General features: G+C 60.2%; 1 protein-coding gene across 3 annotated transcripts in view; it reads left to right on the top strand.

Annotated features, from left to right (window-relative positions):
* Positions 1-26,697, top strand: part of DPH1 (diphthamide biosynthesis 1) — a 50,052-nt gene that overhangs the window by 15,792 nt on the left and 7,563 nt on the right. For all 3 annotated transcript variants that reach the window (XM_039508224.1, XM_039508222.1, XM_039508221.1), the window contains exons 4-8: positions 9,252-9,373; positions 14,868-15,022; positions 20,322-20,443; positions 23,837-23,905; positions 26,029-26,185. In XM_039508224.1, coding sequence (XP_039364158.1) covers positions 9,252-9,373; positions 14,868-15,022; positions 20,322-20,443; positions 23,837-23,905; positions 26,029-26,185 — 625 coding nt within the window. The remainder of the gene's footprint in view (positions 1-9,251; positions 9,374-14,867; positions 15,023-20,321; positions 20,444-23,836; positions 23,906-26,028; positions 26,186-26,697) is intronic.

Raw genomic sequence — 26,697 nt, 5'->3', positions numbered from 1 at the left:
CGCTGCCATGGGGGCGGGGGAGAAGGATGCCGAGGCTCTCCCAGTGCCAGCTGTGGGGAAGGGCCCAAGTGCCAGAGATGAATGTGAGGTTCTGTGGGGAGAAGGGGGCTGGTGGCTCAGACTGGGCAGTGTGGCTGGGGGATCCCTCCCTGCAGCGTGAAGGGGAGGGGCTTGCATCTCTTCCAGTGGGCTGGGACTCTGAGATCAGGCTGCAGCTGTCCCTCCTGTGGCCCCAGAGCCTGGCCCGTTAGGGCTTGGCTGCGCCCCGGGGGACCGTGAGCTACATGAAGACACAGTTAGCCCAGTACCGCAGCTGCCTCGTGACAGACTGAGCATGGAGCTTTGAAATGTACAGCACACTTACAGAATTGATCGGTGCAAGGCCTCGTTAATTAGTGTTAATAGGTTTGTCTTTGTTATCTACTTCCTAACAAACTGCACTTCTCCGTGCAAGGAGCAGGAGCTTCGCCCAAATGGCTGGAGCGAGAGCAGAGCCTGCAGAGCTCCGCACCCTGACGACTGGCTTAAATGCAGGACTCAGTGCTGGGCCGTGACCTCGCTGCGTTGGGCCGGGCCCAGGGGCGGGGTTGCGGGATGCTGACCCCGCTGGGCCGGGCCGTGACCCCGCTGGGCCGGGCTGCCCGCAGTGCTGTGAACGCCATGCGGCTGTGGCTGAGTCGAGGTCTCTGTCAGTCACAGGCCGGGCCGTGCTCTGAGCACCTCTGGGAGCTGTGGTGTCCTCAGCTCGCTGCTGCCCTGTGTGCTGCGGCGCTGTTCCCGCTCAGCTGGCAGGGCTGCTGCCTGCTGGAAATCGCATCATGAGTTATCTCTGAAAGTTCCAAATTGGCTCCGTTTATCAGGGCTGATGCGATTTGGTCCCTGGAGGGGGGTGTGGGGGGAGTGTGCAAGTCAGCCCTGCAGGAGCTTGGCCAGGCAGCTGCTGGAGAGGCGTGTACAGCAGATCCCTGCCCGGGTCCTCACTCAGGCTGGCGGGTGCATGATTCTACCCAGCCAGCCCCCAGCTGGATCAGCCCCTGCTCTGCGTGCCATGGGGAGCTGTGTGCCCAGGCCTGAGTGACCGGAGAGCCAGTTCCCTGCTAGGGGGGCAGCATGGGCTCTGGGCAGGCGCTGGAGCAGGCTCAGCAGCTGGGCTCTTGATTCCCTGTTAATAAGCTCCAAGCGTTAGGGGCTGCGGTTGCTAATCCCTGTCTCTTCTCTCAGTGTGACCAGCTCCTGGTAATCGCAGGGGACCCCTGCAGCCCTGACAGGAACCTGGGCTCCCCAGCTCTCTCCGCCCCCCCAGCCATCCCTCCTCTTACCACACTGGCCTCTCTGAGCAGGCAGGAGACAGCTGCAGATTGTCCTCTGGGGCTGGGGAACTCCATGGGCCTGCGAAGTCCCCTTTCACCTCTGTCCTGGGAGGGGTGGCCCAGCCCTGCTGCTCTCTGTGTTGCTGGGCTGCCAGCTGGTGCTCCCACTGTCCCAGCCCTGAGGGGAGAGGGCCCAAGGGCTCTGCATGGGCAGCGTAAGCCCTGTGTCCCGTGGCAGGGCCCCCATGCAGCACAATCTGTGGAGCAGCCCAAATGTTTCGTGATGGCCCCGGAGTCCTGCAGCGCTGGATGGCAAGTGGGGCGGGAGAGGAGAATTTGGCAGCTCCTTTCTCTAGGGGTGCAGGGGCTGGGGGGACGATGTGCGCTCACTGTGGTGTTGCACACAGGGGCTGGCCCTGGGCCCTGCATTGTAATGGACTCTGCCCCATAGTGCCCCACACAGCGTGCTGGACTACAGGGGGGTGGGAGGCAGCAGCTGGGCGCGCATGTTGTGTGGTAGCAGTTGGACAGCGGGGCGGGGCGGGCAGCCCGCAGCCCTTGGGTGGGGTGAGCCTGGGGCAGGGAGCTCATGCACCTTGATGGGCATCCACTGTCCATCCGTCCCTCCCCGTGCACTGGCTGGAGACTGCAAGGGGGCCCAGCGAAGTCACGTTGTCGCTGGTGGGCAGTGAAGAGTTAAGTGCCTCATGCAGGGTCTGCGCTTGCTGGGAACGGGGCCTGGCTGGCGCGTGCAGAGCGGCAAACGGCTCCGGCGCAGCTTGAAAGGCCCCGCAAACCAGAAAAGGGAGATAATGAGGAGCAAAAAAGCTTCTGACAACTGGCTTGCGTCTGAAACTCTCTGAGATGCCTCAGCCAGTTGGTGCGGCCTCCTGGGGCCCGTCGGCCCTCCCAGCCTGGGGCTCCGCGTCAGACACCAGGGCGGATGTGCTAGGGCAGAGGTGTGGCCAGGGCTGAGCAAGTGTCCCGAGCTCGCTAGCACTGTGCTGGCCAGGAGTTACTCTGCAGCCTGGGCGCCTGGCTGGAGAGGGGCTGGAGGGATTTTCTGGGGCACTTGCCCACTTCCCCCTGACCCCGGAGCTGACAGCAGCTCCCCCCGCAAGGTGTCCCTGTGCGTGGCCCTGCTGAGTCGTGCTGTGCTGTCCTGTTCCCGGGCCCACGGCCCAGCTCGCTGATGGCGCTGAACTGTTCCCAACGCGTGTGCTGTGCTGGGCTGGGCTGTGCTGTGCAGGGGACTTTAATTACCGTCATTAACCACACAACGGCATCGTTAAGACGGAATGAAGTTCTCACTTCACTGGAGATGCCGCAAACCCCAGTGCTGGGGGTGATGGCGCAGGGCGGGGATGGTCCCGGGGGCGAGTCCGGCCCGGTGCCTTGGGCTCTGGAACCACCAAGCCCCGACACTGGCGTTGTGCTGAGAGCTTGCTCCTATCCGTGGCAGATCAGTTCTAGTCACACCCGGCCCTGCCAGGCTGTCCTCTCCCTCAGCCTCTGGCCAGCAGGAGCCGCCTGTGCCCTCCCCCCCCCCCCCCCCGCACGCCTGCCCCTCGTGCTTCTCTGTGCTCCCCTCTCAGGACGTGCCTTCCGCTGTGCGCTGCCTGGCTGGGTGGGAGCAGCACTGCTGCAGCTCCCGTGGGGAGGGGCGAGGCCTGGTCCTGGACTGACCCGGGTGGCTGCGGGGATCTCAAGTCCCCTCTGGGACGCTGGGCCTGGAGGCTCCTGCACACAGTAGAAGTGGCAAAGGCTTTTCTGGCCCAGCCTGCCCAGCGCAGGCTCATCCTGGGTGTCGTGCAGGCTGTTGGAGAGGGGCCCCCATGCAGGGCCCTCGTGTAGGTCCCAGAGGGGTGACCCCCCCTGCCTCGGGTGGGGAGGAAGGTTGGGGGCTCTAAGCGGGTGGGGTGCAGAGCCAGGGCTGCTCCGCCTGCAGGGAGGGTGATGGGGTTGTGCCAGCCAGACTCTGGGCGGCCCCGTCTCGCAGCGTGACCCACTTGCAGCCTGCAGATGCTCTGGGGCCATCTCGGTGCCAGGCTCCGCGCACAGATTGTAATTGCCCAGCTGCAGCAGCGCTGTTCCAAAGCCGTTTGCAGTAAAATTGCAAGCTCATTATTTTAATTACATGCAGCCTGCCTGTGCTAATGAAGTTGGAAGCCTGTTAATGTGGCTTGGTGACTAGCTCCCCGCTAATGAAATACATTTTTCTCTGGTTCTCTAGTAGGGAATCCACTGTCCAGGACCTTCCAGCCAGCACGCGCCTGGGGGGGAGGGGGAGGACCCCAGTGAGGTGTTTGCACCCTGGAGCCCATCACACCCGAGCTCCCGTGCACGTGGGGCCTGGCGGGCTCCCCACTGCCTGGCCTGTCTCAGGGCCGGTCCCTGGCCCTTGTGCTGCTGCTGCTGCTGCTTGAGGCAGCGTTTAAACCTCCCCTACCCAGCAGCCTGGCCCCAGGCCCTGCCCCCGTGCCCGGCTCCCCCCTGCTGTGGGATTCAGCCCCCCCTCCTCCCCCGTCACTGTGCCCAGGTGTCCCAGGCCGGGCAAATGGTCCTGTACCTTGTAATCAGCCACTAACCCACCATATACCCTGGCCATGTGTGTTAGTTCCCCAGAGCCTCTGCCCCCGCCCCCCCCCCCCCCCATGCTGTCGGCTCCTGCACCGGCCCTGCCTCAGGGGCTCTCGGTATTCGTCCTGGCCTGGCTTCCTGCATCCCCGTCCAGCTGCAGTGCTGGCTCGCTCTGCAGTGGCTGGGCCCAGTCGCTCTCACCCTACCTGGCACAGCACGGTGGCGTTAGTACATGGAGGGAGAGGCCCTGGGCGGCCACAGGGGGAGCAGGATGGACTCCAGGCCCCACCCCAGCCTGCAGTGCCCAGTCCCCCGTTTCTGGCCTTGTCCTCGGGAGCCCCAGGCCCCAGTCGCTCTCAACACTATCTCCCAGCCTGCCTGAGCAGCAGAGCCCAGTGCCCCCATTAGCATGAGTCACAGTGAAACGCGGAGCCGCTCGTTAGAGCTCAGCTCCAGCCGCCCTGGGCACCACCGGGAGAGACGTGCCAGGTGGAGGGTGGCTGCTGGGGGGCGGCGGAGGAGAGGGGGCCATGCCAGGGCAGGCTGCTGAGTAGGGATGGGGCAGCGGTGCCCTTGGCATGGGATGGGGAGCTCTAAACGCGTATCTGGAGCGAGTCTGCACTGGGGGGGCAGGAGGGTCCAGCCAGTCTGTCTGTTCTGGGGCCAGGGTTGGGCTGACTAATTTCTCGGCCCTGCTGTGTGGCCAACTTTCCAGCTGCGCACAACTGAACACCCCTGCCCTGCCGCTTCTCCGAGGCCCCACTCTGCTCACTCCACCCCCCCACCGTCGTTTGCGCTCCCCCACCCTCACGTTCTTGCTCATTGTTACCAGGCTGGGGAGGGTCTGGTTGAAACCCGGACACCTGGCAGCCCTAGCCAGGCCCGGCACAGGGCTGTGTTGTCCAAGTGGCCGCCAGCCCAGGACTCTGGGTATCTGTTGTGTGCCCTGGTTAAACCGCTTTTCTGCCTGAGCGTGTTGGGTTGGGTGGCTGCTTCCCGGGTCTGCATGTTCACCCTGCTGCTCCCAGGAGTGCGCTGAAGTTCACCCGGCCATGCTTGCCCCCGAAGGGCACCCAGCCGCCGTCAGCCAAGGGATCAGGAGCTGCTTTGGGGACTGGTGTGAAAAGCAGAACTGCAGTCAGAGCAGCCTGAGCCACAGCAGCGGTGCCATGGCTAGTGGCCGGCCCTGGGCAGCAGGCTGGGCTGGCCCTGTCCTAGTGCACGTAGCTCTGAGCTCCCTCTTCTCCTCTGCCTGGAAACCCGCCCGGCTGCCCTCTAGGCAGGGCGCTGGGCGGGCAGCAGCCCCTGAGTTGGGGTTGTGATGCACTCGCCCCCAGGCCGGTGGCGGAGGTACCTGGGGGCTGCTCGGGGCAGGTCTGTCTGTGCTGAATGGCCCTTGGGAGGAGATAGGGACTGAGCTGGAAGAGGAGAGAAATGCGCAGGCTGGGAGGTTTTTCACACTGAGCTGGAAGATGAATAACCTCCCCGAGTGTTCAATATTCATGAGCTCCCTGCTGAGTGGGTGGGAGAGGCTGTGCTGGGAGGGGGTGGAGCGACTGCTGGATAATTCAGGGCAACGCTGCTGTGGTGGCCGGAGAGCAGTAGGCTCCTGGCAGGTGGGTTGATACTCAGTGGGGTGCCCTGGCCCACTGCCCTCAGCCCCAGGCCTGGCATAGAGCAGGTGGTGCTGGCGCCGGTCGGAGGGCGTGAGGTGGGTCTGCTCTGCACTGGGTCAGTTCAGGTGGTTGCTAATTGAAGTTTCCTTCCTCTGTGGCTGGATGAAAGGCTTGGGCAGGCGGTAGCAGCACCGCAGTGATTGAAACAGCCGGGGAGCCTCTGGCACTCGCCTGGGATCTGTCTTGGGAGATGGTTATTGCTGTTCCCCGGCTCCAGCCGCCATCAGCTGTCCCCACGCTGCAGTCTCCATGCTGGGCCAGGGCACAGGCAGGGCTTGGGACCAGCAGGGGCCTGCTCCCCTCCCACTCTGAGCACGGGGGGGCGAGGCTGGACTTTCCTTCCTCGCTGGGCCATGTGCCCCACCTGCCGCTGCACCCCAGCCCCATAGCCGTGTCCTGCTCCCAGGCTGGGGCAGTCACAGAGCCACGGCTCGTGGGGGCTGGGTACTCAGAGCAGGTCCCCAGCCTGCTCCCCCCCCCCCCCACTCCTCTGGGAGTCACAGAGCCGGGGTTCGGGGGGGGGCTGGGTACTCAGGGCAGGTCCCCAGCCTGCTCCCCCCCACACTCCTCTGGGAGTCACAGAGCCGGGGTTGGGGGGGGCTGGGTACTCAGGGCAGGTCCCCAGCCTGCTCCCGCCCCCCCGTTGCCGTTTCACTTTCTTGCTCTGCACCCCCAGGGACTTTCTCTGGGGCTTGGGCCAATTTGCATACATTTTAATCTATAAAAAATTAAGCAGAGCTGGCAGCCGCTCTGAGTCAGACCTCCCCATCCGGAATCTTAAGGAGATGAATAATTTCCCACTCTCTCTGCCCGTCCAAGAAGTGGAGTCTGATTCATGTTAATTTCATCCCCGCTTATTAGAGGAGGGGCTACGAGTCCGGATTGGCTGGGGGTCGAGAGCCGCGTTCTGGAATCTCTGAGGCTCCCCTGCAGTCAGGGGCAGCCGTTTGCTGGGTGCCCCTTGCCCGGCACCCCTTGTGCACGCTGTGGGGCAGGGTGGCAGTTGTCCCCCTGTGTCTGGAAGGCCGCAGTCCCCTTGCTGCGGGAGCTGGAACTTTCAGGGCAGAGGAGCGTGACACTGTGTGTCATTGTCCTTTCTCAGACTGGTTTGAGGGTCGCTAGCACCCACCAGGCCATTCTGGGCCCGGGGCTGCAGCGTGCCAGCCAGCAGCACAGGAACTGGGGGGTTCCCTGCAGAGGGTTGTTTGTCCCCCGGGCAGGAGGAGGGGCTGCTGCGTGTGCAGGGAAGGTCTTGCTGAAGACACGATCCCTTTCCCTGCCCCGGCGCTGACGGATGCTATTGAGCTGTTAACATTCAGCACGCGCTGCGATTTCTCCCCCCCGCCATCTGGCCGGATCTGCCCACAGTTTCTATTCTCGAGTGGTACGGAGCTCCCTGCCCCGCTCTTCAGGCGGCATCGTGCTGGGGGCCCTGCCCGAGCAGCCTGGGGGCCAGTCCCTGTGTGAGTTTGATTGGGGTCATCAGTGAGTTGCTTTGCCCCAGAGAGCTGGGCGCTCAGGATCCGACAGCCCCCAGGCTGTGGTCTGTGGGTTGGAATGAGACAGCGAGAGGCACCCTGGTTCCTGGGCCGAGTGGAGACTGGCCTGTCACGGCATCCTCCTCAGCCACCTCGGCTGGGTGACTTGGAGACTGCACCACCGCTGCCTGCAGGGGTCCTGGGAACGGCCCAAAGGGCTGGGCTGGGCTGTCGGGCCTTCCCCTCGGCCGCTGCTGGACTCAGCGTGGGCTGGTCCTGCCTGAGAGGGGGTCCCACTGGAGCGTGGGGTCTCGGCCATGTCAGGAAGCACCGCAGCTGGCTACCTAAGCAGAGCCGCCCGGGGGGTCTGCAGACTGAGCCCCTCGCTGTGAGATGGGCCCTGCCGATCCGTCTCCTTGCCCAGCACCGGCAGCTGGGCCAGCCCGTGGGGGAGGCCAGGCCGGAGGAAGTGGTGCAGTGAGATAGGGCCCAGACAATAGGAGGAGAGCCGCTCCTGCAAGTGCTCAGTGAAACCTGATGTAAATAAGGAATTAGCATATGGTTTAACCAGCCCCTCCAGGCGGGGGCTTTGTCATTATAATACCTGCTTTCCTAATTAAAATACCACAGCAGCTCCCCGGGCATGCGGCCAAGCTAATAATCCCTGGACTGGTGCAATAAAATACCTACAGAGATGGCGTCTTTAAATCACAGACCAGCCTCTGCCTCTGGCACCAGGCCTGTCACAAGCCGCCCCACCCTGGCCTCGTGGGTGCCAGCCGGATGGCTGCTCTTCCGGGCTCTGCTCCGGCTGTGTGGGACTGGGAGCTGGGCCCGCTTTTCCTCCGCTGAGGCTGGTTCCAGGAGCAGAAGGCAAGCGCTGACAGGGAGCTGTGTGACTCACAGTTCTCTCCAGGTGCCACCTAAGCAGCAGATGCTCCTCTAATGGGCCAGTGCCTGGGACCCTCTCTGCGAGTGGAGAGGGCCCCAGTCTGCTCCCCACAGACACAAGAGTGAGGTGCCATTGGCATGCTGGATGCAGGGGACACGGGGAGCCTTGGGTATGCAGGCTGAGCAGGGATGGGGTTCAGACCCTTCCAGCAGTGCCAGGCATGGGGTGGGCACAGTTGACAGGAGCCGTGCAGAGGTAAAGCCAGCGCTGCTCCCTCAAACACATGGGCTTGATCAAATCTGAGCCCCTGCTCCAAGTGGGGCTGTGGCCTGGCTGGGGAGCTGGCGGGACGGGATCCTGGAAGCAGCTCTCCCACATGAATGGAGGTCTGTCACTTTCCACTCGGGCTCACCCTGGCTGCTGCTTGGCTCGTGCTGCGTTTGTTCCAGGAGGCTTGGCGTCCCCAGGATATGCTGGCGGGAGACGGACAGTCCTCGCCTCTCCTCTCCCCGTCCTGGTATGTTGGGAAGCTGGCAGCGTAATATCTGATGAGCAGATAATCCCCTGAATTGCAAACAGCTTTACCCAATTGAAGGGGTGGATTACCTCTCTCCAGTGTAATGGTGGTGCCATCTCGAGGAGTACCCGCTGCCTGTCCTGGGCCCCTGTGGGGGCGGGCTTGCAGCGGCTGCAATCCATGGCAGGACGTGGGAGCCTGGCGCTTGCCCCTGCCCTGCTGTGCTGCCCTGCACGGGGATCGGAGGCAGCAGTGCTGGTCAGGGAATGGCCATGGGGAGACGCTCACGTGGAGCAGGCTCTGCTGGGCTCCGACGCGCCTTAGCACCTGACCCCAGCTCCCCCGGTGTGAGCCCTTCCCCGTCCTGCTGCCAGGAGCCCAGCACTGGGGTCGGGGAGGCCCCTTTCTCACCCTGCTGTTGTGAGCTCCTTGGCTCAGGGCTGAGGGGAGAGGGTCCCCGTGCCCTGGTGGGAGGCAGTGGAGTTAACGGACAGGCCATGGAACACGTTCGTGGTTTCTGTGGCTCACTGAGGCCGGGTCTGCAGTCAGACTAGGCTGAAAACGAGCCTTCAGCCAGGCAGGTATCACCCCAGCCCGGAGGCAAGTGCACGAGGGTTTGGCCCTGGCCACCAAGCAGCCTGTTTCTCTCTCTCTCTCTCACACACACACACTCACACACACACACACACACACACATATGCGACTCATGTGGCGGCACAGCCCCAGGCCGCCTGGTGCATCTCTCCCTACCACTAGCCCAGCGCTGGCCTCACGCTGCCCCTCCTGCCCTCCCCACAGGTTCACTGGTGCCGAGGTGGTGGTGATGGGAGACGTGACGTACGGCGCGTGCTGTGTGGATGACTACACTGCCAGGGCCCTCGGGGCGGACTTCATGGTGCACTACGGACACAGCTGCCTGGGTACGTACCCTGCCAGCAGAGCCCTGGCTCCATTCAAAGGGGGTTCTGGGGTGTCTAGGTGCTGATGCCCTGGGGTGTTCTGGGTCAGGATCAGTACACAGGGAAAAGCCAGTGTAAAGCAAGCCAACCCTCCCGCTCACTGAACTCCAGTCCCCAGGCTGATCCCCCCCCAACCCCTCCAAACCCCAGTCCCCAGGCTGATCCCTGCCAGCCCTGACCCCCAGGCCCAGGCTCCCCTGCCCCGAACCCATGACCTGGCGAGCCCCCGAGCCCAGGCGTGGCCGTGCCCAGGCAGCAGTCTCAGAGCTGAGTGTCATTGGCTGCAGTCTGTCGATGTGGCAGCTGCAGGCCGTGAAGGGTTAGGGCCTGTGTAGCAGCCGATGTCAGCGGTGAGGGGCTCTCTGCAGCGGGCAGAGAGGTGTGAGCTGCGATGGGGCTGGGGGATCTTGGAAAGCAAAATGGATTAGTCAGAGATCTGGCGGGTGGCGTCTGCACTGGGTGAGGCAGGCACTAGCCGTGGGGGTGGGCTGTGCAGCTGGGAGAGGTTGAGGGAAGGGCAGTGTGGTGAAGATGGCGCTGGGTAGGAGGAGTGGGAGCAGAAGAGTGGCAGCTTTGGGCAGGGGGTGGCAGGGGCGGTTGATGCTGGCAGAGCCCCGGCATTGTGTGTGGGGAGCTCTGAGCCCCGGGCAGAACCCATCCCATCTCAGCGACATGCCAAGCGCCCTCGCAGGGTGGCAGGGAACTGCAGACGGGCCCCAGTCCCCAGCTTAGTGGTGAGTCCATAATCTCCTGAAGAGGGAATCTCTCTGCTCTGGCCCAGGGCGGCTTTGTTGTCTGTTTGGCCAAACTGGCCGCAGTTCAGGCTGCATGGGAGGAACCTTTGCTGCTCCCTGCTGCTCTCCACTGCCCCTGCTCTGTGGCTGGGGCCCTCTGGCTCAGAGGCTGTGCCGATGCTCGGCAGAGCCAGGCCATGGAGGGCCTGGCAGGGAGCAGAGGCCTGCAAGTGCGGCACTGGCAATGGCGTGTCTCAGGTTCTCTCTCCAGCCCTGCGCTGCAGCAGCCGGGCTGGTGTGTCCAGGAGGCGTTAAGACAGTGAGGGGTTTGTTCTAGCGTGTGCCGCAGCATCCGTGTGGCCGAGCATCGGGGTGCTGGCTCCCCAGCAGCCGCCCAGGGACGAGACATCATCCCTGCTGCGCCCGCAGGCCACCTGGGTTGGGGAGCTTGGAGGGGCTTGGTCGCCCGCCTCACCCACTCCTGAGCCTTAGGAGAGGTGAATGGCAGCCTGGATTCCCTGGGCGCCTCCAGAGCCCCAGCCAGCCCAGCCCGCTCAGCCCTGTCTGGCCTTGCCAATGGCAGCAAACCCTGCCGTGCACGGGGAGCCCAGCCTTGCAGGATCCGAGCTGTGGCTGTCTGTCGCTCTCTCCCATGGGCACTGGGCTGTGGTGCCCGGCAGGAGGCTGCGCTGTGCCCTTGGGGGCACTCGGCCAGCTTGTGAGCTCCGTTGGGCCATGTATTGAGCTGGGGCTCCCGCTTGCTGCCCGACAGGCAGGCTCTGCCCAGCCAAGCTGCAAGCAGCACCGTGTGCTCCAGGGGCTGGTGGAGGGGCCGAACCAGCTGGGTGCGCCGAGGGGAGGAGCTCCCAGCTGGAAAACACTGGTCCCATTCACAGAGAGACATTTGCTGTAGCCTCTTCTGGACCTGGATCAGCACCAGCTGGAGGCCCGAGCTGGGAGAGTGGCTGTGCCCCCCAGTGGGATCCAAACGCCTCCCAGGGGAGGGGGGGGTCACGCCTCCCTCCTGGGCTGCTGCCCTCCATGGCACAGGGACCCCTTGGAGGCAGCATTGCCCAGTCTGTCCCCCTCCCCACATCTAGCACACTTACCCCCCCCCCCCCCCCCCGTTGCTGGCCTCGTGCTCCCTGCTCCCTCTCCGGCGCCTGGCTTCCATGGTGCAGTGCCCAGTCTGGGACCGACCAGCCCCCTCCTGCTGCTGCCATTAACAGTGGTCCTGGTGAGGGGGCTGCGTGCTCCAGGGAGCCCCCGGCGTGTTGGTGTTACAGCCCAGCCACCAGTCACAGGGTCTCGGCACAGGATCCAAGCCAGCCCTGCAGCGCTGTTCCCTGCTGCATGTGCTGGACACATGGGCCTGGGCGGGTCCTTTACACACTGAATGCCCAGGCCTGGGGTGGGGGCTTCATGGCAGGCGAAGGAAGCCCCTGGGCAGCCCTCCCCTGTCCCCGAGGGGCCGTGTTAGGCACCCTGGGCTCTCCAGCTGCTGCTCAGAAAACGCCCTCTCGCCTCCTGCCTGCAGGGAAGGGGGAGCTTCCCTGCCCCTGAGCAGGGCCCTGCCCCGCTCCTGGGGCACCTTGTGCTTCGGTGTGTTCGGGCTCCAGAACAGTGAGCCCACCGGGCCTGCAGCGCCTCGGCCCAGGACAGGGACGGGGATGGGGATGGAAACTCGCTGCGGCCTGACCCTGGTGCTCCCGCCCCCTTCCCTGCACGGCTGGATGCATTGATCAGTGACCCCCCTGGCCCGGCAGGCAGGTCGGTGCTCTCCCCATGGGATGGGGAGGAGGGCCGGGGCCAGGATTCGAACCCAGGAGTCCTGAGTCCCCGTCACGTGCCCATTCTCCACTGGTAGGGGAGGCTCCCCGTGCAGCGGGCTCTGAGGCTGCAAGCTCCTTACCCCAGCCCCTCAGTCCCAAGTGCTGGGGAGGGGAGTGGAGCCGGAGCAGGAGGGAGGTGCTGAGTGAGGCCTAGGGGAGCAGAAGAGGTGGGTCTGGCTGGGGCTCCCCTGCCCTGGGGCCCGTGCTGGCCCTGGTCTGGTGGCTGGGGGGGCCGTGAGGGCTGGTTTAAAGGGCAGGCGAGGAGCAGCTCTGCGCTCCCTAGGCAGAAGGGTACTCTGGATTCAGTTGCCATGGAAACTGCGCTGCTGTCCCAGATGCTGCTAACTTTGAAGTCCACCCAGGGTGGAATCAGCCCAAAAATAACAATGAGACACTTTGGGTTTTAAGGTGGCTCTGTGGAATTGTTGCCCCGGGTAACGGAGGGCAGGGCAAGCCTGGGGTGGACGAAGCCCAGCTGCAGGAGGCCACCTCCTGGCTCGGGGTGGGTGGGCTCTGCTGCCCTTGCCCCACTGAGACTGGCCTGGGGGCTGACTGTGTCTCTGCTGGTGTGGCCAGAGCGTCTGCCTGCCCGGCGGCGTGCTGTGTGACCCGGGGCCCTGCTTGACCACAAAGAGCTCGCAGGACACACTCCCTGGGCACGTACAGTGGACAGCAGAGCACCCCCACCCATTGGGCACTGACCTGCCACGCGCTCCAGCATCGGTCACCCACGACCCTTCCTGTGTGTCCTTGGCATCAGCGGGCATGGGGGGAGGGCTGTCTGCGCTTTCCAGAGGCTCAGGCACCGGACTGTGGGAGCTGGGGTCTGGCTGAGTCCGGAGCCAGTTCTAACCTCGGTGCTGACTCCTCTGGCTCCCTGGGTCCAGCTCCCTCGCTCTGCAGTCCAGTCCCCACCTATGGGAGTTCATGCAGGACAGCCCAGGCACCCCACCCAGAGTGGGTCCTCCATCTGTGTCTGCATCATGGGCCCCAGATGGGGTAGCCTCCCTGAGAGGTGAATTTACAGGGCATAGAAATGACTTTTAATAATCACATTTCTTATAGAATATTGCAGGGTTGGAAAGGGAGGCTCCCAACCCACGTCCGGGGGAGTGACCGCAGCGATCAATGTCCATCACTGCAGTATAGGAGCGAGGGTCAGGGGGAGATGGCGTCAATAGCCTGGGGATGTAAAAACTCCTGGTCTGTCCCGGCTGTTAGATTAATGAACGGCGAGAAGAGAAGCACTCGGGAGCAGGAGCTCACATGACGCTGCCGCCTGCCTGAAGGGACCCCCAGCTTGGCCCATTTCGGGGACCAGAGTAAAATCCCTCTGGGGGCGTCTCTCCTTAGCATCTCCCCAGGCACATGGGTGGGAGCTGCTTTATGCACTGGGCTCTCCTGGTGCAGGTCCCCAGCCCTTTCAGGGAAATGCAGCCACTGCTGGAGGGGAGCACTTCCTGGGCAAGCAGCTCGGCACAAGAGCTGAAGGGAAGGGACTGACTAACACTCTGCCTGATCCGGCCGGGGCAGGGGCTGTGCCAGTGCCCGCACATGTACCAGACATGGCCACGAGTTGGGGCCTTTTCAGCCTCTCTGAAAGGCAGCGCCTCCACCTGGGCCACTGGGGTCACTCTGATGCAGAGGGGATCACCCTCTGCTGAGCTACCAGCCAAATAGTGACCCTGCCTGGCCCTGCTTAGCAAGCTTGAAGCCTATGGTGTTCGGAGCCGGGTAGCCACGGGCACTGGGTCTCCCACAGTGGCTCATGTGGTGCAGGCCTGCGCCATGCCCATGGCGGGATTCCCCAGGAGCCTGAGGCAGGGTGTGGCGGGTTTACAGGGAAACCAGAGGTGTGAAGCTGTGGCACTGGTTTCCTGGGCCTCTGGGTGGCACTGGGGCGTCAGGCCCCAGCGGTGCGGACAGGGGCAGGCACTGCAAGGCAGTGGTTTGGTCCCAGCGAGGAGCCAGTGGGGCTGGCTCTGTGCAGTGCAGCTGCTGGCCATGCACCCCGTGGTGCCTTCCCCATTGATTTGCTGGCTGACGCCCTGGCTGTTCTGAGCAGAGCTCCTGTGCCCGTAGCAGGCTGGGGACCCTACCCTGCATTGGTTACAGCGAGATCTCCCTGCCCTTTGTGCCATCCCCCCTGCTCTGTGAGGGACAAGAGCACATCTCCCTCTGTGGTCCTGCAGCCCCTCCACAGCCCCCACCCCCCCAGAGGGAGTAATTTGGCACTTAATTGTGCTCAGGTGAATGGCACTGAAGTGGGCAGTGAGCGCGGAGCTGTGGGTCGATGCGGACCCCGTGTTCTTTAATTATTCGCTTAATCGTGGTGACATGGGCTCCTTAGCATGGAGGGTAATTAGATTTGTGTTCATCGATTCCCTGGGCGGCCATTACCCAGAGAGAAATGACCGAGTGCTGCTTTCCTCTGCCTGCCACGCCTCAGCTCCCAGCGCTGTCCCAGCTGTGCTACACGCCTTGACCTGGCCACGGTGGGCTGGCGCTGCCATGCCGAGGGACTCGCGCACCATCTCCTGGCTAGCTCCGTGCCTGGGCCTGGGAGCCCTGCCTGCCTGCGACACGTTCCTCAGTGTAAATAGATGACACGAAACAGCACTGGGCAGCGAGCTGGGAGCCTCTGAAAATGGGGGTGGGGCTGCCTGGTGGCTTCTGCAAGCCAGTGCAGTGCTGCTGAGTGGGGCCGGCCCCGGGGGGACGGTTCAGCAGCTGGGCTCGAGCGCCTCTCTGGCTGCTTCCCCAGCCAGTGCCTGTGCGTGGGCTGGGAGGTGCTGCAGCAGGGATGCTCCACTGGCCCTGTGCCTCGGCTCCTGGCCGGCAGGGCTGGGGCAGCCAGCTGAGCTCACACCTCTCTCCCCTTGGCCCTAGTTCCCATCGACGCAACGCAGGGGGTGAAGATGCTCTATGTGTTTGTGGATATCAAGATCGACACGTCCCACTTCGTGGAGACCATCCACTTCAACTTCCCCAAGGGCTCCTGCCTGGCTCTTGTCAGCACCATCCAGTTCGTCTCCGCTCTGCAGGTGAGACAGCCGTGGGGCCGGGCTGGCTGCTAGACCTGGGGCCTCACACCGGTAACACTGGGGGGCTCTTTCATTCCCACGACCAGCTGCCTCCCAATGCCTACGAATGCAGATAAGCAACAACTTCCCGGAGCCAGCGCCTGGAGGCTTCCAGGTCACCTGCTCCCTTGCTGGGCCCTCTGCAGGGAGCCCAGGCCAGAAGCTATTGGAGCAGTGCCTGTCGTACCTGTGGCGCAAACCCTGGGCTCCCAGGGCTAACGGGACTGGGTGGGTTTAATAAGGAGCACAGCAGGGACTGCGAACGGCCCGTAATTGACAGCTCACTCACACTCCTCTCCTTGGCAGTCCTGGAGGCCAAATTTAGGCAGCTAGGGAAGAGACTGAAATCCAGGACCTCTATTGTGGCATTCTCAGAAATGCTCCCAGTTCCACGCACAGGGCCAGGTAGGCAGTCAGAGCTTCAGAGTGTCAATGCGGGGATGAGACGATGGTGTAGAGAGGAGGGGTTTACATTCATTAGGGACTGGGGAAACTTTTGGGATGGGAGGAGCCTATACAGGAGAAATGGGCTCCACCTAAACCAAAGTGGAACCAAACTGCTGGCACTAAGCATTAAAAAGGTTGTGGAGCAGTTTTTAAACTAGGAAATGGGGGAAAGCCGACTGCTGCAGAGGAGCACGTGGATCGGACACAGACTTCTCTTAGGGGAGAGTCTAATGATAGAGAATCTCCAGGTTATAGTCAGGAGCAGAGGATGGAAGAGGATAATGTAAGGGCCAGATCAGACGAGAAACATTCACATAAAGAATCGAACACATCAGAAAAGGGCAGACAATTAAAAAGTGACAAGTTTTTAAAGTGCTTGTACACAAATGCTAGAAGTCTAAATAATAAGCTGGGTGAACTAGAGTGCCTCGTGATAAAGGAGGATATTGATATAACAGGTATCACAGAAACCTGGTGGACTGAGGACAATCAATGGGACACAATCATTCTGGGGTATAAAATATATCAGAAGGACAGAACAGGTCGTGGGTGGGGGGGGCGGCACTATACGTGAAAGAAAACGTAGAATCAAATGAAGTAAAAATTTTAAGTGAATCCACATGTTCCATAGAATCTCTATGGATAGTCCTTTCATGCTCTAATAAGAATATAACATTAGGGATCTATTATCAACCACCTGACCAGGACAGTGACAGTGATGATGAAATGCTAAGGGAAATTAGAGAGGCTATCAAAATAAAGAACTCAATAACAGTGAGGGATTTCAGTTATCCCCATATTGACTGGGAACATGTCACCTCAGGACGAAATGCAGAGACAAAATTTCTCAATACTTTAAATAACTGCTTCTTGGAGCAGCTGGTACGGGAACCCACAAGGGGAGAGGTAATTCTTGATTTAGTCCTGAGTGGAGCACAGGAGCTGGTCCAAGAGGTAACTATAGCAGGACCGCTTGGAAATAGTGACCATAATATAACAACATTTAATATCCCTGTGGTGGGAAGAACATCTCAACAGCCCAACACTGTGGCTCAAATTAAGAAACACAGTAAAAGAACTAAAAAAGAGCCACCGTGGCTTAACAACCCTGTAAAAGAAGCAGTGAGAGATAAAAAGACTTCCTTTAAAAAGTGGAAGTCAAATCCTAGCGAGGTAAATAGAAAGGAGCATAAACACTGCCAAATAAAGTGTAAAAATGTATTAAGAAAAGCCAAAGAGGAGTTTGAAGAACGGCTAGCCAAAAACTTAAAAGGTAATAAGAAAATGTTTTTTAAGTACATGAGAAGCAGGAAGCCTGCTAAACAACCAGTGGGGCCCCTGGATGATCGAGATACAAAAGGAGTGCTTAAAGACGACAAAGTCATTGCGGAGAAACTAAACAAATTCTTTGCTTCAGTCTTCACGGCTGAGGATGTTAGGGAGATTCCCAAAACCGAGCTGGTTTTTGTAGGTGACAAATCTGAGGAACTGTCACAGATTGAAGTGTCACTAGAGGAGGTTTTGGAATTAATTGATAAACTCAACATTAACAAGTCACCGGGACCGGATGGCATTCACCCAAGAGTTCTGAAAGAACTCAAATGTGAAATTGCGGAACTATTAACTAGGGTTTGTAACCTGTCCTTTAAATCGGCTTCTGCACCCAATGACTGGAAGATAGCTAATGTAACGCCAATATTTAAAAAGGGCTCTAGAGGTGATCCCAGCAATTACAGACCGGTAAGTCTAACATTGGTACTGGGCAAATTAGTCGAAACAATAGTAAAGAATAAAATTGTCAGACACATAGAGGAACATAAATTGTTGGGCAAAAGTCAACATGGTTTCTGTAAAGGGAAATCATGTCTTACTAATCTATTAGAGTTCTTTGAAGGGGTCAAAAACACGTGGACAAGGGGGATCCGGTGGACATAGTATACTTAGATTTCCAGAAAGCCTTTGACAAGGTCCCTCACCAAAAGCTCTTACGTAAATTAAGCTGTCATGGGATAAAAGGGAAGGTCCTTTCATGAATTGAGAACTGGTTAAAAGACAGGGAACAAAGGGTAGGAATAAATGGTAAATTCTCAGAATGGAGAGGGGTAACTAGTGGTGTTCCCCAAGGGTCAGTCCTAGGACCAATCCTATTCAATTTATTCATAAATGATCTGGAGAAAGGGGTAAACAGTGAAGTGGCAAAGTTTGCAGATGATACTAAACTGCTCAAGATAGTTAAGACCAAAGCAGATTGTGAAGAACTTCAAAAAGATCTCACAAAACTAAGTGATTGGGCAACAAAATGGCAAATGAAATATAATGTGGATAAATTTAAAGTAATGCACATTGGAAAAAATAACCCCAACTATACATACAACATGATGGGGGCTAATTTAGCTACAACAAATCAGGAAAAAGATCTTGGAGTCATCGTGGACAGTTCTCTGAAGATGTCCACGCAGTGTGCAGAGGCGGTCAAAAAAGCAAACAGGATGTTAGGAATCATTAAAAAGGGGATAGAGAATAAGACGGAGAATATATTATTGCCCTTATATAAATCCATGGTACGCCCACATCTCGAATACTGTGTACAGATGTGGTCTCCTCACCTCAAAAAAGATCTACTGGCACTAGAAAAGGTTCAGAGAAGGGCAACTAAAATGATTAGGGGTTTGGAACGGATCCCATATGAGGAGAGATTAAAGAGGCTAGGACTTTTCAGCTTGGAAAAGAGGAGACTAAGGGGGGATATGATAGAGGTATATAAAATCATGAGTGATGTGGAGAAAGTAGATAAGGAAAAGTTATTTACTTGTTCCCATAATATAAGAACTAGGGGCCACCAAATGAAATGAATGGGCAGCAGGTTTGAAACAAATAAAAGGAAGTTCTTCTTCACACAGCGCAGTCAACCTGTGGAACTCCTTACCTGAGGCGGTTGTGAAGGCTAGGACTATAACAATGTTTAAAAGGGGACTGGATAAATTCATGGTGGCTAAGTCCATAAATGGCTATTAGCTAGGATGGGTAAGAATGGTGTCCCTAGCCTCTGTTCGTCAGAGGATGGAGATGGATGGCAGGAGAGAGATCACTGATCATTGCCTGTTAGGTTCACTCCCTCTGGGGCACCTGGCATTGGCCACTGTCGGTAGACAGATACTGGGCTGGATGGACCTTTGGTCTGACTCAGTACGGCCGTTCTTATGTTATCAAGATCCATGTTCAGCCTGGAAATCGGGCAGTTGCGGTAGCCTCCACGCCTGGGTGCTGCAGTGTCAGGGGGTGGGGATACGCTACCGTGTCCTGGGGCTGGGGCTCATGGGCGCGGTGCCAGGGTGAAGGAAGGGGAAGGGGAAGAACTTGCTTTTCTGAAAGCATTTCACTCTGAAGGGCCCTAAAACAGTTCCAGGTGTGTGAAGACCCAGCACTCCCTCCCTGCTGGGCTGCAGCCCCCTCCGGGCGGAGCTGCGGAGTACAACACGGCATGTGCTCGGGCAGGGCAGGGTGCCTGCCAGAGCCTGGGGGTGCTGTGCAGGGTGCACACCTGTCGGGGGGGTGTGCTGTGCAGGGTGCACACCTGTCGGGGGGGTGCTGTGCAGGGTGCACACCTGTCGGGGGGGTGCTGTGCAGGGTGCCCACCGGTTGGGGGAGGGGCTGTGCAGGGTGCACACCTGTCGGGGGAGGGGCGGTGCAGGGTGCACACCGGTCGGGGGGGTGCTGTGCAGGGTGCACACCTGTGCAGGGTGCACACCTGTCGGGGGGGTGCTGTGCAGGGTGCACACCTGTCGGGGGAGGGGCTGTGCAGGGTGCACACCTGTCGGGGGAGGGGCTGTGCAGGGTGCACACCTGGCGGGGGAGGGGCTGTGCAGGGTGCACACCTGTCGGGGGAGGGGCTGTGCAGGGTGCACACCTGTCGGGGGGGTGTGCTGTGCAGGGTGCACACCTGTCGGGGGAGGGGCTGTGCTGGGTGCACACCTGTCGGGGGAGGGGCTGTGCTGGGTGCACACCTGCGTGTCTAATGGTGTCTCTCTTTCCAGCCTCAGCGACTGCTCAGAGCCGCCAGTTCCCCTCTAATGAGTAGCTGCAATAATATTCTCCTGCCATAATGTTGATCAAGTGCTTTGTAATAACTCTGATCAATGTTTCATGGCCATGCGCCCCCCCGTCCCAGGGGAGCCGGCCCTGTAAATGTCAGGGCAGGCAGCAGAGCACTTGGCATTTTGCTGCGATGCTGGTAGTGGCAGGGGAAGCTCCGGCAGCCGCTGGCAGGTCTGGCTGCGGATTAGCTGCTCCTGGTGAATGGCCGGCTCAGCAGGACGGGAGAGATGAATGAGCCTCTTGAGCCGTGTCTGTCTAAACATGGGGTCATTGAAGCGTTAAACATTTTCTCTTGTATTTTAATTGATGCGTCTGCTAGCGGCTTCCAGCATCTGGCTCACATTCCCTCGCCGAGACAGGGCCAGTTCACTCGGCCAGGCGAGTTCTCGCTGCTCCAGCCGGCCCCAGCCCTGCCTGGAGACCTCGCCTCTGCCATGCCAGGGCCCCTCGGCTGACCCCTGGCGGAGCCTGCTGCTGGGGGCTGGCAGGGGCCCAGGCGTTTGGGCCAGGGACACAGAGTCTGAGGGCGGAGGTGTGACGAGGCGGCCTGGGAACGCCCTGTGCAATCAGTCAGGGGCTGTATTCCAAGCACACAGCGCTGCGCTGCTCCATCCCTCTCCACCTCCCTCAGCCTCTGGGGCAGTTTGTTCTCAGCCCAGCCCACCCTGAAGCCCCGTCCTCCATGTTTGGTCTCTGACCCCTTGTCTCTTCCCCACAGGCAGCCTCCCAGGTGCTGCGCTCTGAATACAAAGTCAGCATCCCGCAGTGCAAGCCACTCTCACCAGGCGAGATCCTGGGCTGCACGTCTCCCCGGCTGGGGCCGGACACAGATGCCGTTGTGTAAGTACCAGGGTTCCTCGCAAACGCTTCAACGATGGGTATTTTTAAGTCCTCTAGTTCAGGCGATACAAAACCTGTGCGTGGAGCAGGCCTCTTCCCCCATTTGTACAGCCCCATGCGTGTCCAGGGAGCTATGGGAACCTCGGAGGAGCCTGGGATTCCCTGCGCTGCAGGGTGCCGGGGGGAGTGGGAATCTGGCAGAGGTGGGTCCCTGTGCTCCAGACCTGGGGGAGACAGGACCCACCTGGCAGGCTCTGCACAGTGGCTTGTGCTTGTAGTGCAGAAGGAATAATTGAGTCGTAGATCAGACTAGATAGTAGATGGAAAGGCGGGCAGATAATTGGAGAAGACGAATGGCCGGGCCCCAACATCACAGCACCATTAATTTTATTTAAGGACAGCAAATTAGAGGGAGCACTTCGCTTCCTATCACCTAATTATTTTAGGTAATGGAAATGCTTAATGTACTGTGAATACAGTGAGCTGCAGAATAAATAAATAAACGACCCCACCCAGGGGGAGCCCAGGCAGAGCTGCGCTGGCTGTGCCCTCAGTGGCAGTCCGTGTGTGGGGCAGGCGACCCACAGCTCATGCTGCCCCTTGAGCCTGCCTGGGAGCTTGAAGTGGGACGGGGTGGTGCCCACCCCCTCGGGTTAGCACGCACAGTGACTGAACGGCCTGCGTCGGGATCGCTGGCCCATTGTGCTGGGGACTCTTGGGGTGTAACGGGGGGCACGTTCCCGGAGGCCAGCTTGGTGTGTCTCACCTCAGCCCAAAGGGGGATGCTGGCCTGTCAGTGCACGGTGCATGGGATCCTGGTGACAGCGCAGGGCTGTGGGGAGGGGAGGACCCCTCACACACTCCCCGTCCTTCCACACTGCTCTCTGGCAGGAGCCCACGCTGGGCCTGCTGCTTCCCTGCTCAAGTTCACCTCTAGCGGGCCCCAGCCTCCCTTCCTCCTGCCCGGCCTGGCCCGGCCTTGGCTCCAGACTCCGCTCTGCGCTGCCCCTCTCTCCCCAGAGCCTCGGGAGCGCCTGATGCCCGGGCTTGGATCTAGTGCCTCAGAGTCGGCATGGAGCCATTAGATGTTTTCTCCAGGCCTCCTGTGACTGAGTGCCAGGCCCCTCCGGCTCGCTGTGCTGAGCTGCAGCTGCAGCTGCCCTGACTCCGGGCTGGCACGGCACTGGGCACATTGCACCAGGGTGGCACAGCGGGGGCTGCTCTGGTGGGTTCTGTAGACACGCAGCATGGTGAGAGGCACACAGGAACTGCCAGCGCCGCCCAGGGGGGCTTCCTTTAGCACCGTCACCGGCTCCAAAGGAGGCAACAAGAACCAACCCCCCCCAGGGAACAACTGAAGAGTGGCGAGGCCACAGGGTCTGGGGGGGACACGCGTGATTGGCTTCATTTCCTGAAGAGGGGCTTGGCCTCTGGGGCACGCTGCTTAGACAATGGGCATCTCAGGCCCTGGCTCGAGGGGTCGGAGCTGTCCAGTAAATCCTCATGCAGCCTAAAGGAACTAGCCATGGAAATGCCTGATTCCTACTGCACTCCTGCGGAGCCATGTCTTGTGGCAGTGAGTTCTGCAGGCTAATCGTGGGTTTCCTTCCATCAGTATTAAATGTGTTGCCTTCCAATTTCCTGCCCTCCCACCTTTTCAGGGAGGGGGATTCAGGCTCCACACCATGTTCATGTACACTAGGGCTTTTCAAGGCCAACCCCCTTCCTTGGCCCTGCCCTCTCCTAGTGCAGCTCGTGGGCTCTTGTTCCATTGCAGATGTGGGGGTCCAGCTGCTGCAGGTGAGTCCCAGCTGTGGCACTGGCTGTTGTACCTGTGCGACTCCACAGGCTCCTGTCTGAGTTGTTATTTTCTTATTTAGCCCCGTCTCTGGGGCTAACTTTTCCAGACAAATTAGCTTTGATCTTCCAAAATGTCATTCTCCAATTAAGGGCAAAATCTAGTCAAGTTTTACGTCTGAATTCATTTTCCAAGCCCTCACTCCATTAGGGCAGCTGAATGAAAGGCTTTGAAATGTAATTGCTGACTTGAAATCTGATTAGAAATGGAAGCAGAAATGTCTCTAACCAGATGTAGCTACTGAGCGGCTCTGAGGCTGTACATTGACTCACCCTCTCTGCCCCAGTCCAGCAGCAGGAATCCATTTTTGGGTGGAGAATAGATGCCTCTCCTGGCTCCGGCAGGGGGTGCTCCCCCAGGCAGTGGTGGCGGCGTGCGCTGGCTGGGGGGCGGGGAGAGCCCCAGGTGGAGTGGTGGGAATGGAAATTGCATTGTTTAAAATACGCTCCTGACTCATTTCCCTACCTGTGGTACCCAGGAGACGGGTCAGTGCCCAGGGCTGCAGTCTCACTTGTGCCCAGGTGCCACTGCATCAGTGGGCCCAGCAGGGGCACATCCTGGAGTGCCCAGGAGGCTGCTGGGTGTACGGGGCGGGCAGCTTAGCATGGCTGGGTTCTGTTCCATATGGAGGCCTGGTCTAGGTCAACATCGCTACATCACTCGGCTGTGAAGAATCCACACCCCGAGGACCTAAGCCCCAGTGTGGACGCGTCCAGTGAGCTGGCTGCCAGCGCTCGGAAAGGGGGTGTTCCTACAGCGACGGAAACCCCCTGCCATTGGTTTAGGCTGTGTCTACACTCTGGGCTTACAGCACCAGCTATGCTGGCCTGGCCCCTGGAACCTAGCTGTGGGCTGGGCCAGGAGTGGTGAGGAGGGCCAGCCCCATCGCTGTGCAAAGCCCTGACCCCAGAGCTCGTCCCCCAGGCAGGCTCCCAGAGCCACGTCCTTGTGTTCTTTCCCTGTCTGCATGTCATGCTGTTAAAGGAAAGGCGGCAGCAGAGATCTTCCTGCCAGCCGCTAGCAGCCGAGTGCATTCAGCCCAGGAAGGCTCACGTGATGCTCCTCATCCTGCTCATGCCAGGGCTGTTTGAGCTCCACGGATAGGTCAGACCAAAGGAGGGTGACCTGCCCTGCTGTGAGTGCAGTATGCGCGCCAGGCAGAGCGGTCCCATCCCCTCCAGTGCGCGCGCGGGGGGAGCTTTCTCTGACTGTTTGCCAGCGTGAGCTGGTTCTCCCCTGCCCACGGGCGCTGACTGGTCTCCATGTGGCCTCACAGGCTTTGTTTGCAAGTCCCAGAGTGCAGGGCTGCTTGAACCCAGCCCTTAGTCAGTTGCTTCGCCTGCTCTGTGCCTGTTGTGCTCAGCGTGGGCCTGTGTGGGTCCTACACCCAGCGCTGAGATGCAGCTGCAGCAGCAGCCACCGGGCAGTCAGAATGGGCCTGAACCAAACGTCCCCAGCTCTGGGACTGAGCTCTGGAGTCAGCTGGCTCCTGAGCAGCGTGGCAGCGTCCCTGAGCTCTTCTCTGCCTGCTACAGGTACCTGGGAGATGGGCGCTTCCACCTGGAATCTGTCATGATTGCCAACCCCGGAGTTCCCGCCTACAGGTACTGGAGCCAGCCAGGCTGCAGGGGTCACCAACATTCACACTGTAGGGTTGAGCCGTACTGGGGGCATTGCTGGGGAGTGGATATGGGATTTCCTAGCATGGGCATAGTCAGACTGTCTGTGGATACCTCCCCTCCCATTTCTGGCTGGGCATCCGACCTCTCCTTCCCCTGACTGTCGCTCAGACCCGGCTCCCCTCCCATTGGCTTTTGCCTGGCCCCCCATTGTCCCCCCCGTGGGAGCCCATGGCAGGGATGCTGGGAAGTGTTTAATGTTTGTTTAGCTTCTTAATACAATTTGCTGCCAGAGCCGGGGTGGGGAAGCCGGCAGCCAGCGCTCTGCAAACCACTGGTCTGCAGTGCAGCGTGGCCGGGCGAGGAGAGACGCGGTGAGGTCAAAACTTGTCTACCAAGAGCAGAGCCTGTTCATGGGCTTCTCAGGCTCTGTCTCCACTACAGATTATGTTGTATAAACCCGCCCCCACGCCCCCGAGCGACATACAGTACACTGACATGAGCGCTTGTGTGCACCGTGCGATGCCAGCAGGGGAGCTCCCGCCAGCACAGCTTCTGCCGCTCGCGGGGGTGGTTTTATTATGCCAACGGGACACAGAGCGTCGGCATAGAGCGTCTTCACCAGACGTGCTGCAGCGGCCAGCTGTACCAGCCCAGCCGTGCCGCTGCTGCACTGGACAGGCAGACATGGCCTTAGTCAACTTTGCTCCTGGAGCAGAACCAGGCCCCGGGCCTTCACCCTGCAGGTCCCAGCAGCACGGTCTGGCCTCCTACAGGGTGTTGGGCACTCAGGCGGACTTGGCTGGCAGGGAGTCATGTGGGGGAGCTGCCTCGGAGCAATCGCAAGCGGATCCAGGGCTGAGGGAGAGGTGCAGAGGGGAGTCGGGCTGGATGAGATGAACACCAGCCATTTACTCGGGCTGAATATAAACATTTTGACAAGTACCTGTGAAAGCTGTTTGAGGTGCAGCCATTAAACTCCCCGGCTGCTGCAGGCAGAGGCCATAAAATGTGATGATGAGGCTGCTGAAAGCAGATGAAATATCAGGAGCGAAAGGCTGGCCCATTTTGTGAAATCTGAATTTCTTAGTAGGTCGTTTGTTACTAACGGGAGACGCACGTCAGGTTTATGGGGCTGGGGAAGCTGCTGCAGCCCAAGTGGGATTTGATTAAAATTCTCTTCGTCAAACAAAGCAACAAATCAAAGATTTCTTCATAATTGATGAGGGGGAAGAATGACAGAGCAGGAGGAGAGCGAGTGGCCTGGCCTGTGTGCATTGCAGCCTTCGGCAGGGCTGCAGCCAGGGCCCGAGCCAAGGCGAGCCGGATCTCTGTTCACACATGCCCTGCTCTGCCCTGCATTGGGAGTTGACCAGAGGGCCACGGGCCCCTGGCTGGGAACGTTCTCTAGTGACCCATTCCCACAGCATCTGGGCTCATTCCCCCTCTAATGCGGGTGGTAGGAAGGGCTCAGTCTTACACCACCGGGCCTGCTGGGTCTAATGAACCGTCCAGGCAGGCTCCTGTACCTGGGCCGGGCCAGAGGGTACCACCCCCAGACGGTCCTCGCCTGGCAGGGAGAGGCTGGCACTGACAGATCAGCCTGAGGTGGCTGCCTCAGGACGGGGGACACCAGGAGAGCAGAGAGCCCTGGCCTTGCCCCACCTGGCTTCTCCGGCCAGGAGCCGTCGGTGCCTCCTGGAGGGGAGAGGGGGGTTTGGCAGGCCTGTGGGTCTGTGCTGCCCCCCCCCCCGGGGTGTGGAGGAGGGGCAGTTAGCCGGTAACCCTCCCCTCCCAGCATGCGGTCAGAGGGGAGCCCAGCGACCTGTGACTGACAGGAATGGCAGTGGTTTGGAGCTGCCTGCAGAGCAATGAGGGAACCTGTGCTTGTGTGCAGGCCCCTCCCTGCCGGAACAGGGGGTCAGCCCCCCTCCTGCCCTCCCTGCGGGGAGAGACAGCCCCCCCCCCCCGAATGTTGTGTCAGTTGTGGGCAGCTGTGAGTGCAGCGCCTGAAGGTCCTGATCCCCCCAGGGTCTAACTCTAGGGAGGGGCTGCACTGCTGGGCACCGCCAGCCGTGCCTGCTCTCAGCTCTCTGTCTTCTGAGCAGGTACGACCCCTACAGCAAAGTGTTCTCCAGGGAGCACTACTCCCACGAGCGCATGCAGCACGCCCGGCAGGAGGCCATCCGCACCGCCGCCCGCGCCCAGAGCTGGGGACTCATTCTCGGGACCCTGGGGCGCCAGGGCTCCACCTCCATCTTGCAGGTACCTCCAGAGATGTCTCCGACCCGCAGCTGGCTTGGCTTGGGGATCAGACTCCCCCCAGCCCTGCTCTGTGGAGCCAGATCCCCCAAAGGGCTCGATTAAGCTTCACTGCGCCCCAGGAGCAGGAAAGAGAAACTGGCTTTTTCTCAGAATCCATCCCCCCTTCCGGGATCAGCTGCTGCCCCCTCCTCCCTGCCGTCCAGGAGCCATCTGTGCCTCACGTGTTGGGGTCTGCAGCACTCCCCCCCCGAGCCCCGCTGCTGTCCTGGCACTTGCCCGGTTGTGCCTCCCGCGTGGCTGGCTGCATGGATGAGGGGCTGCCCATCATCCCTCTGGCCTCACCGTGCAGTGGGGCAGGGAGGGGATCCTGCCTGGCCGGTGACTTGCCTCGTGGCCCTGGCTCATGCCCATTGATCACCATCGACCAGGATTTCTACAGCTCGGGAGCAGAGCTGGCAGGACAATTAGCAGGAGATGAGAGGGAGCCAGTGCCGAGGCCTCATTAAACGGGC

The sequence above is a fragment of the Mauremys reevesii genome, linkage group 20 (genome assembly GCF_016161935.1).
Source record: "Mauremys reevesii isolate NIE-2019 linkage group 20, ASM1616193v1, whole genome shotgun sequence".
Classification (NCBI taxonomy): domain Eukaryota; kingdom Metazoa; phylum Chordata; order Testudines; family Geoemydidae; genus Mauremys; species Mauremys reevesii.
The sequence above is the reverse complement of the archived record's forward strand: the minus strand, read 5'-3'. Positions and strand labels throughout refer to the sequence as shown.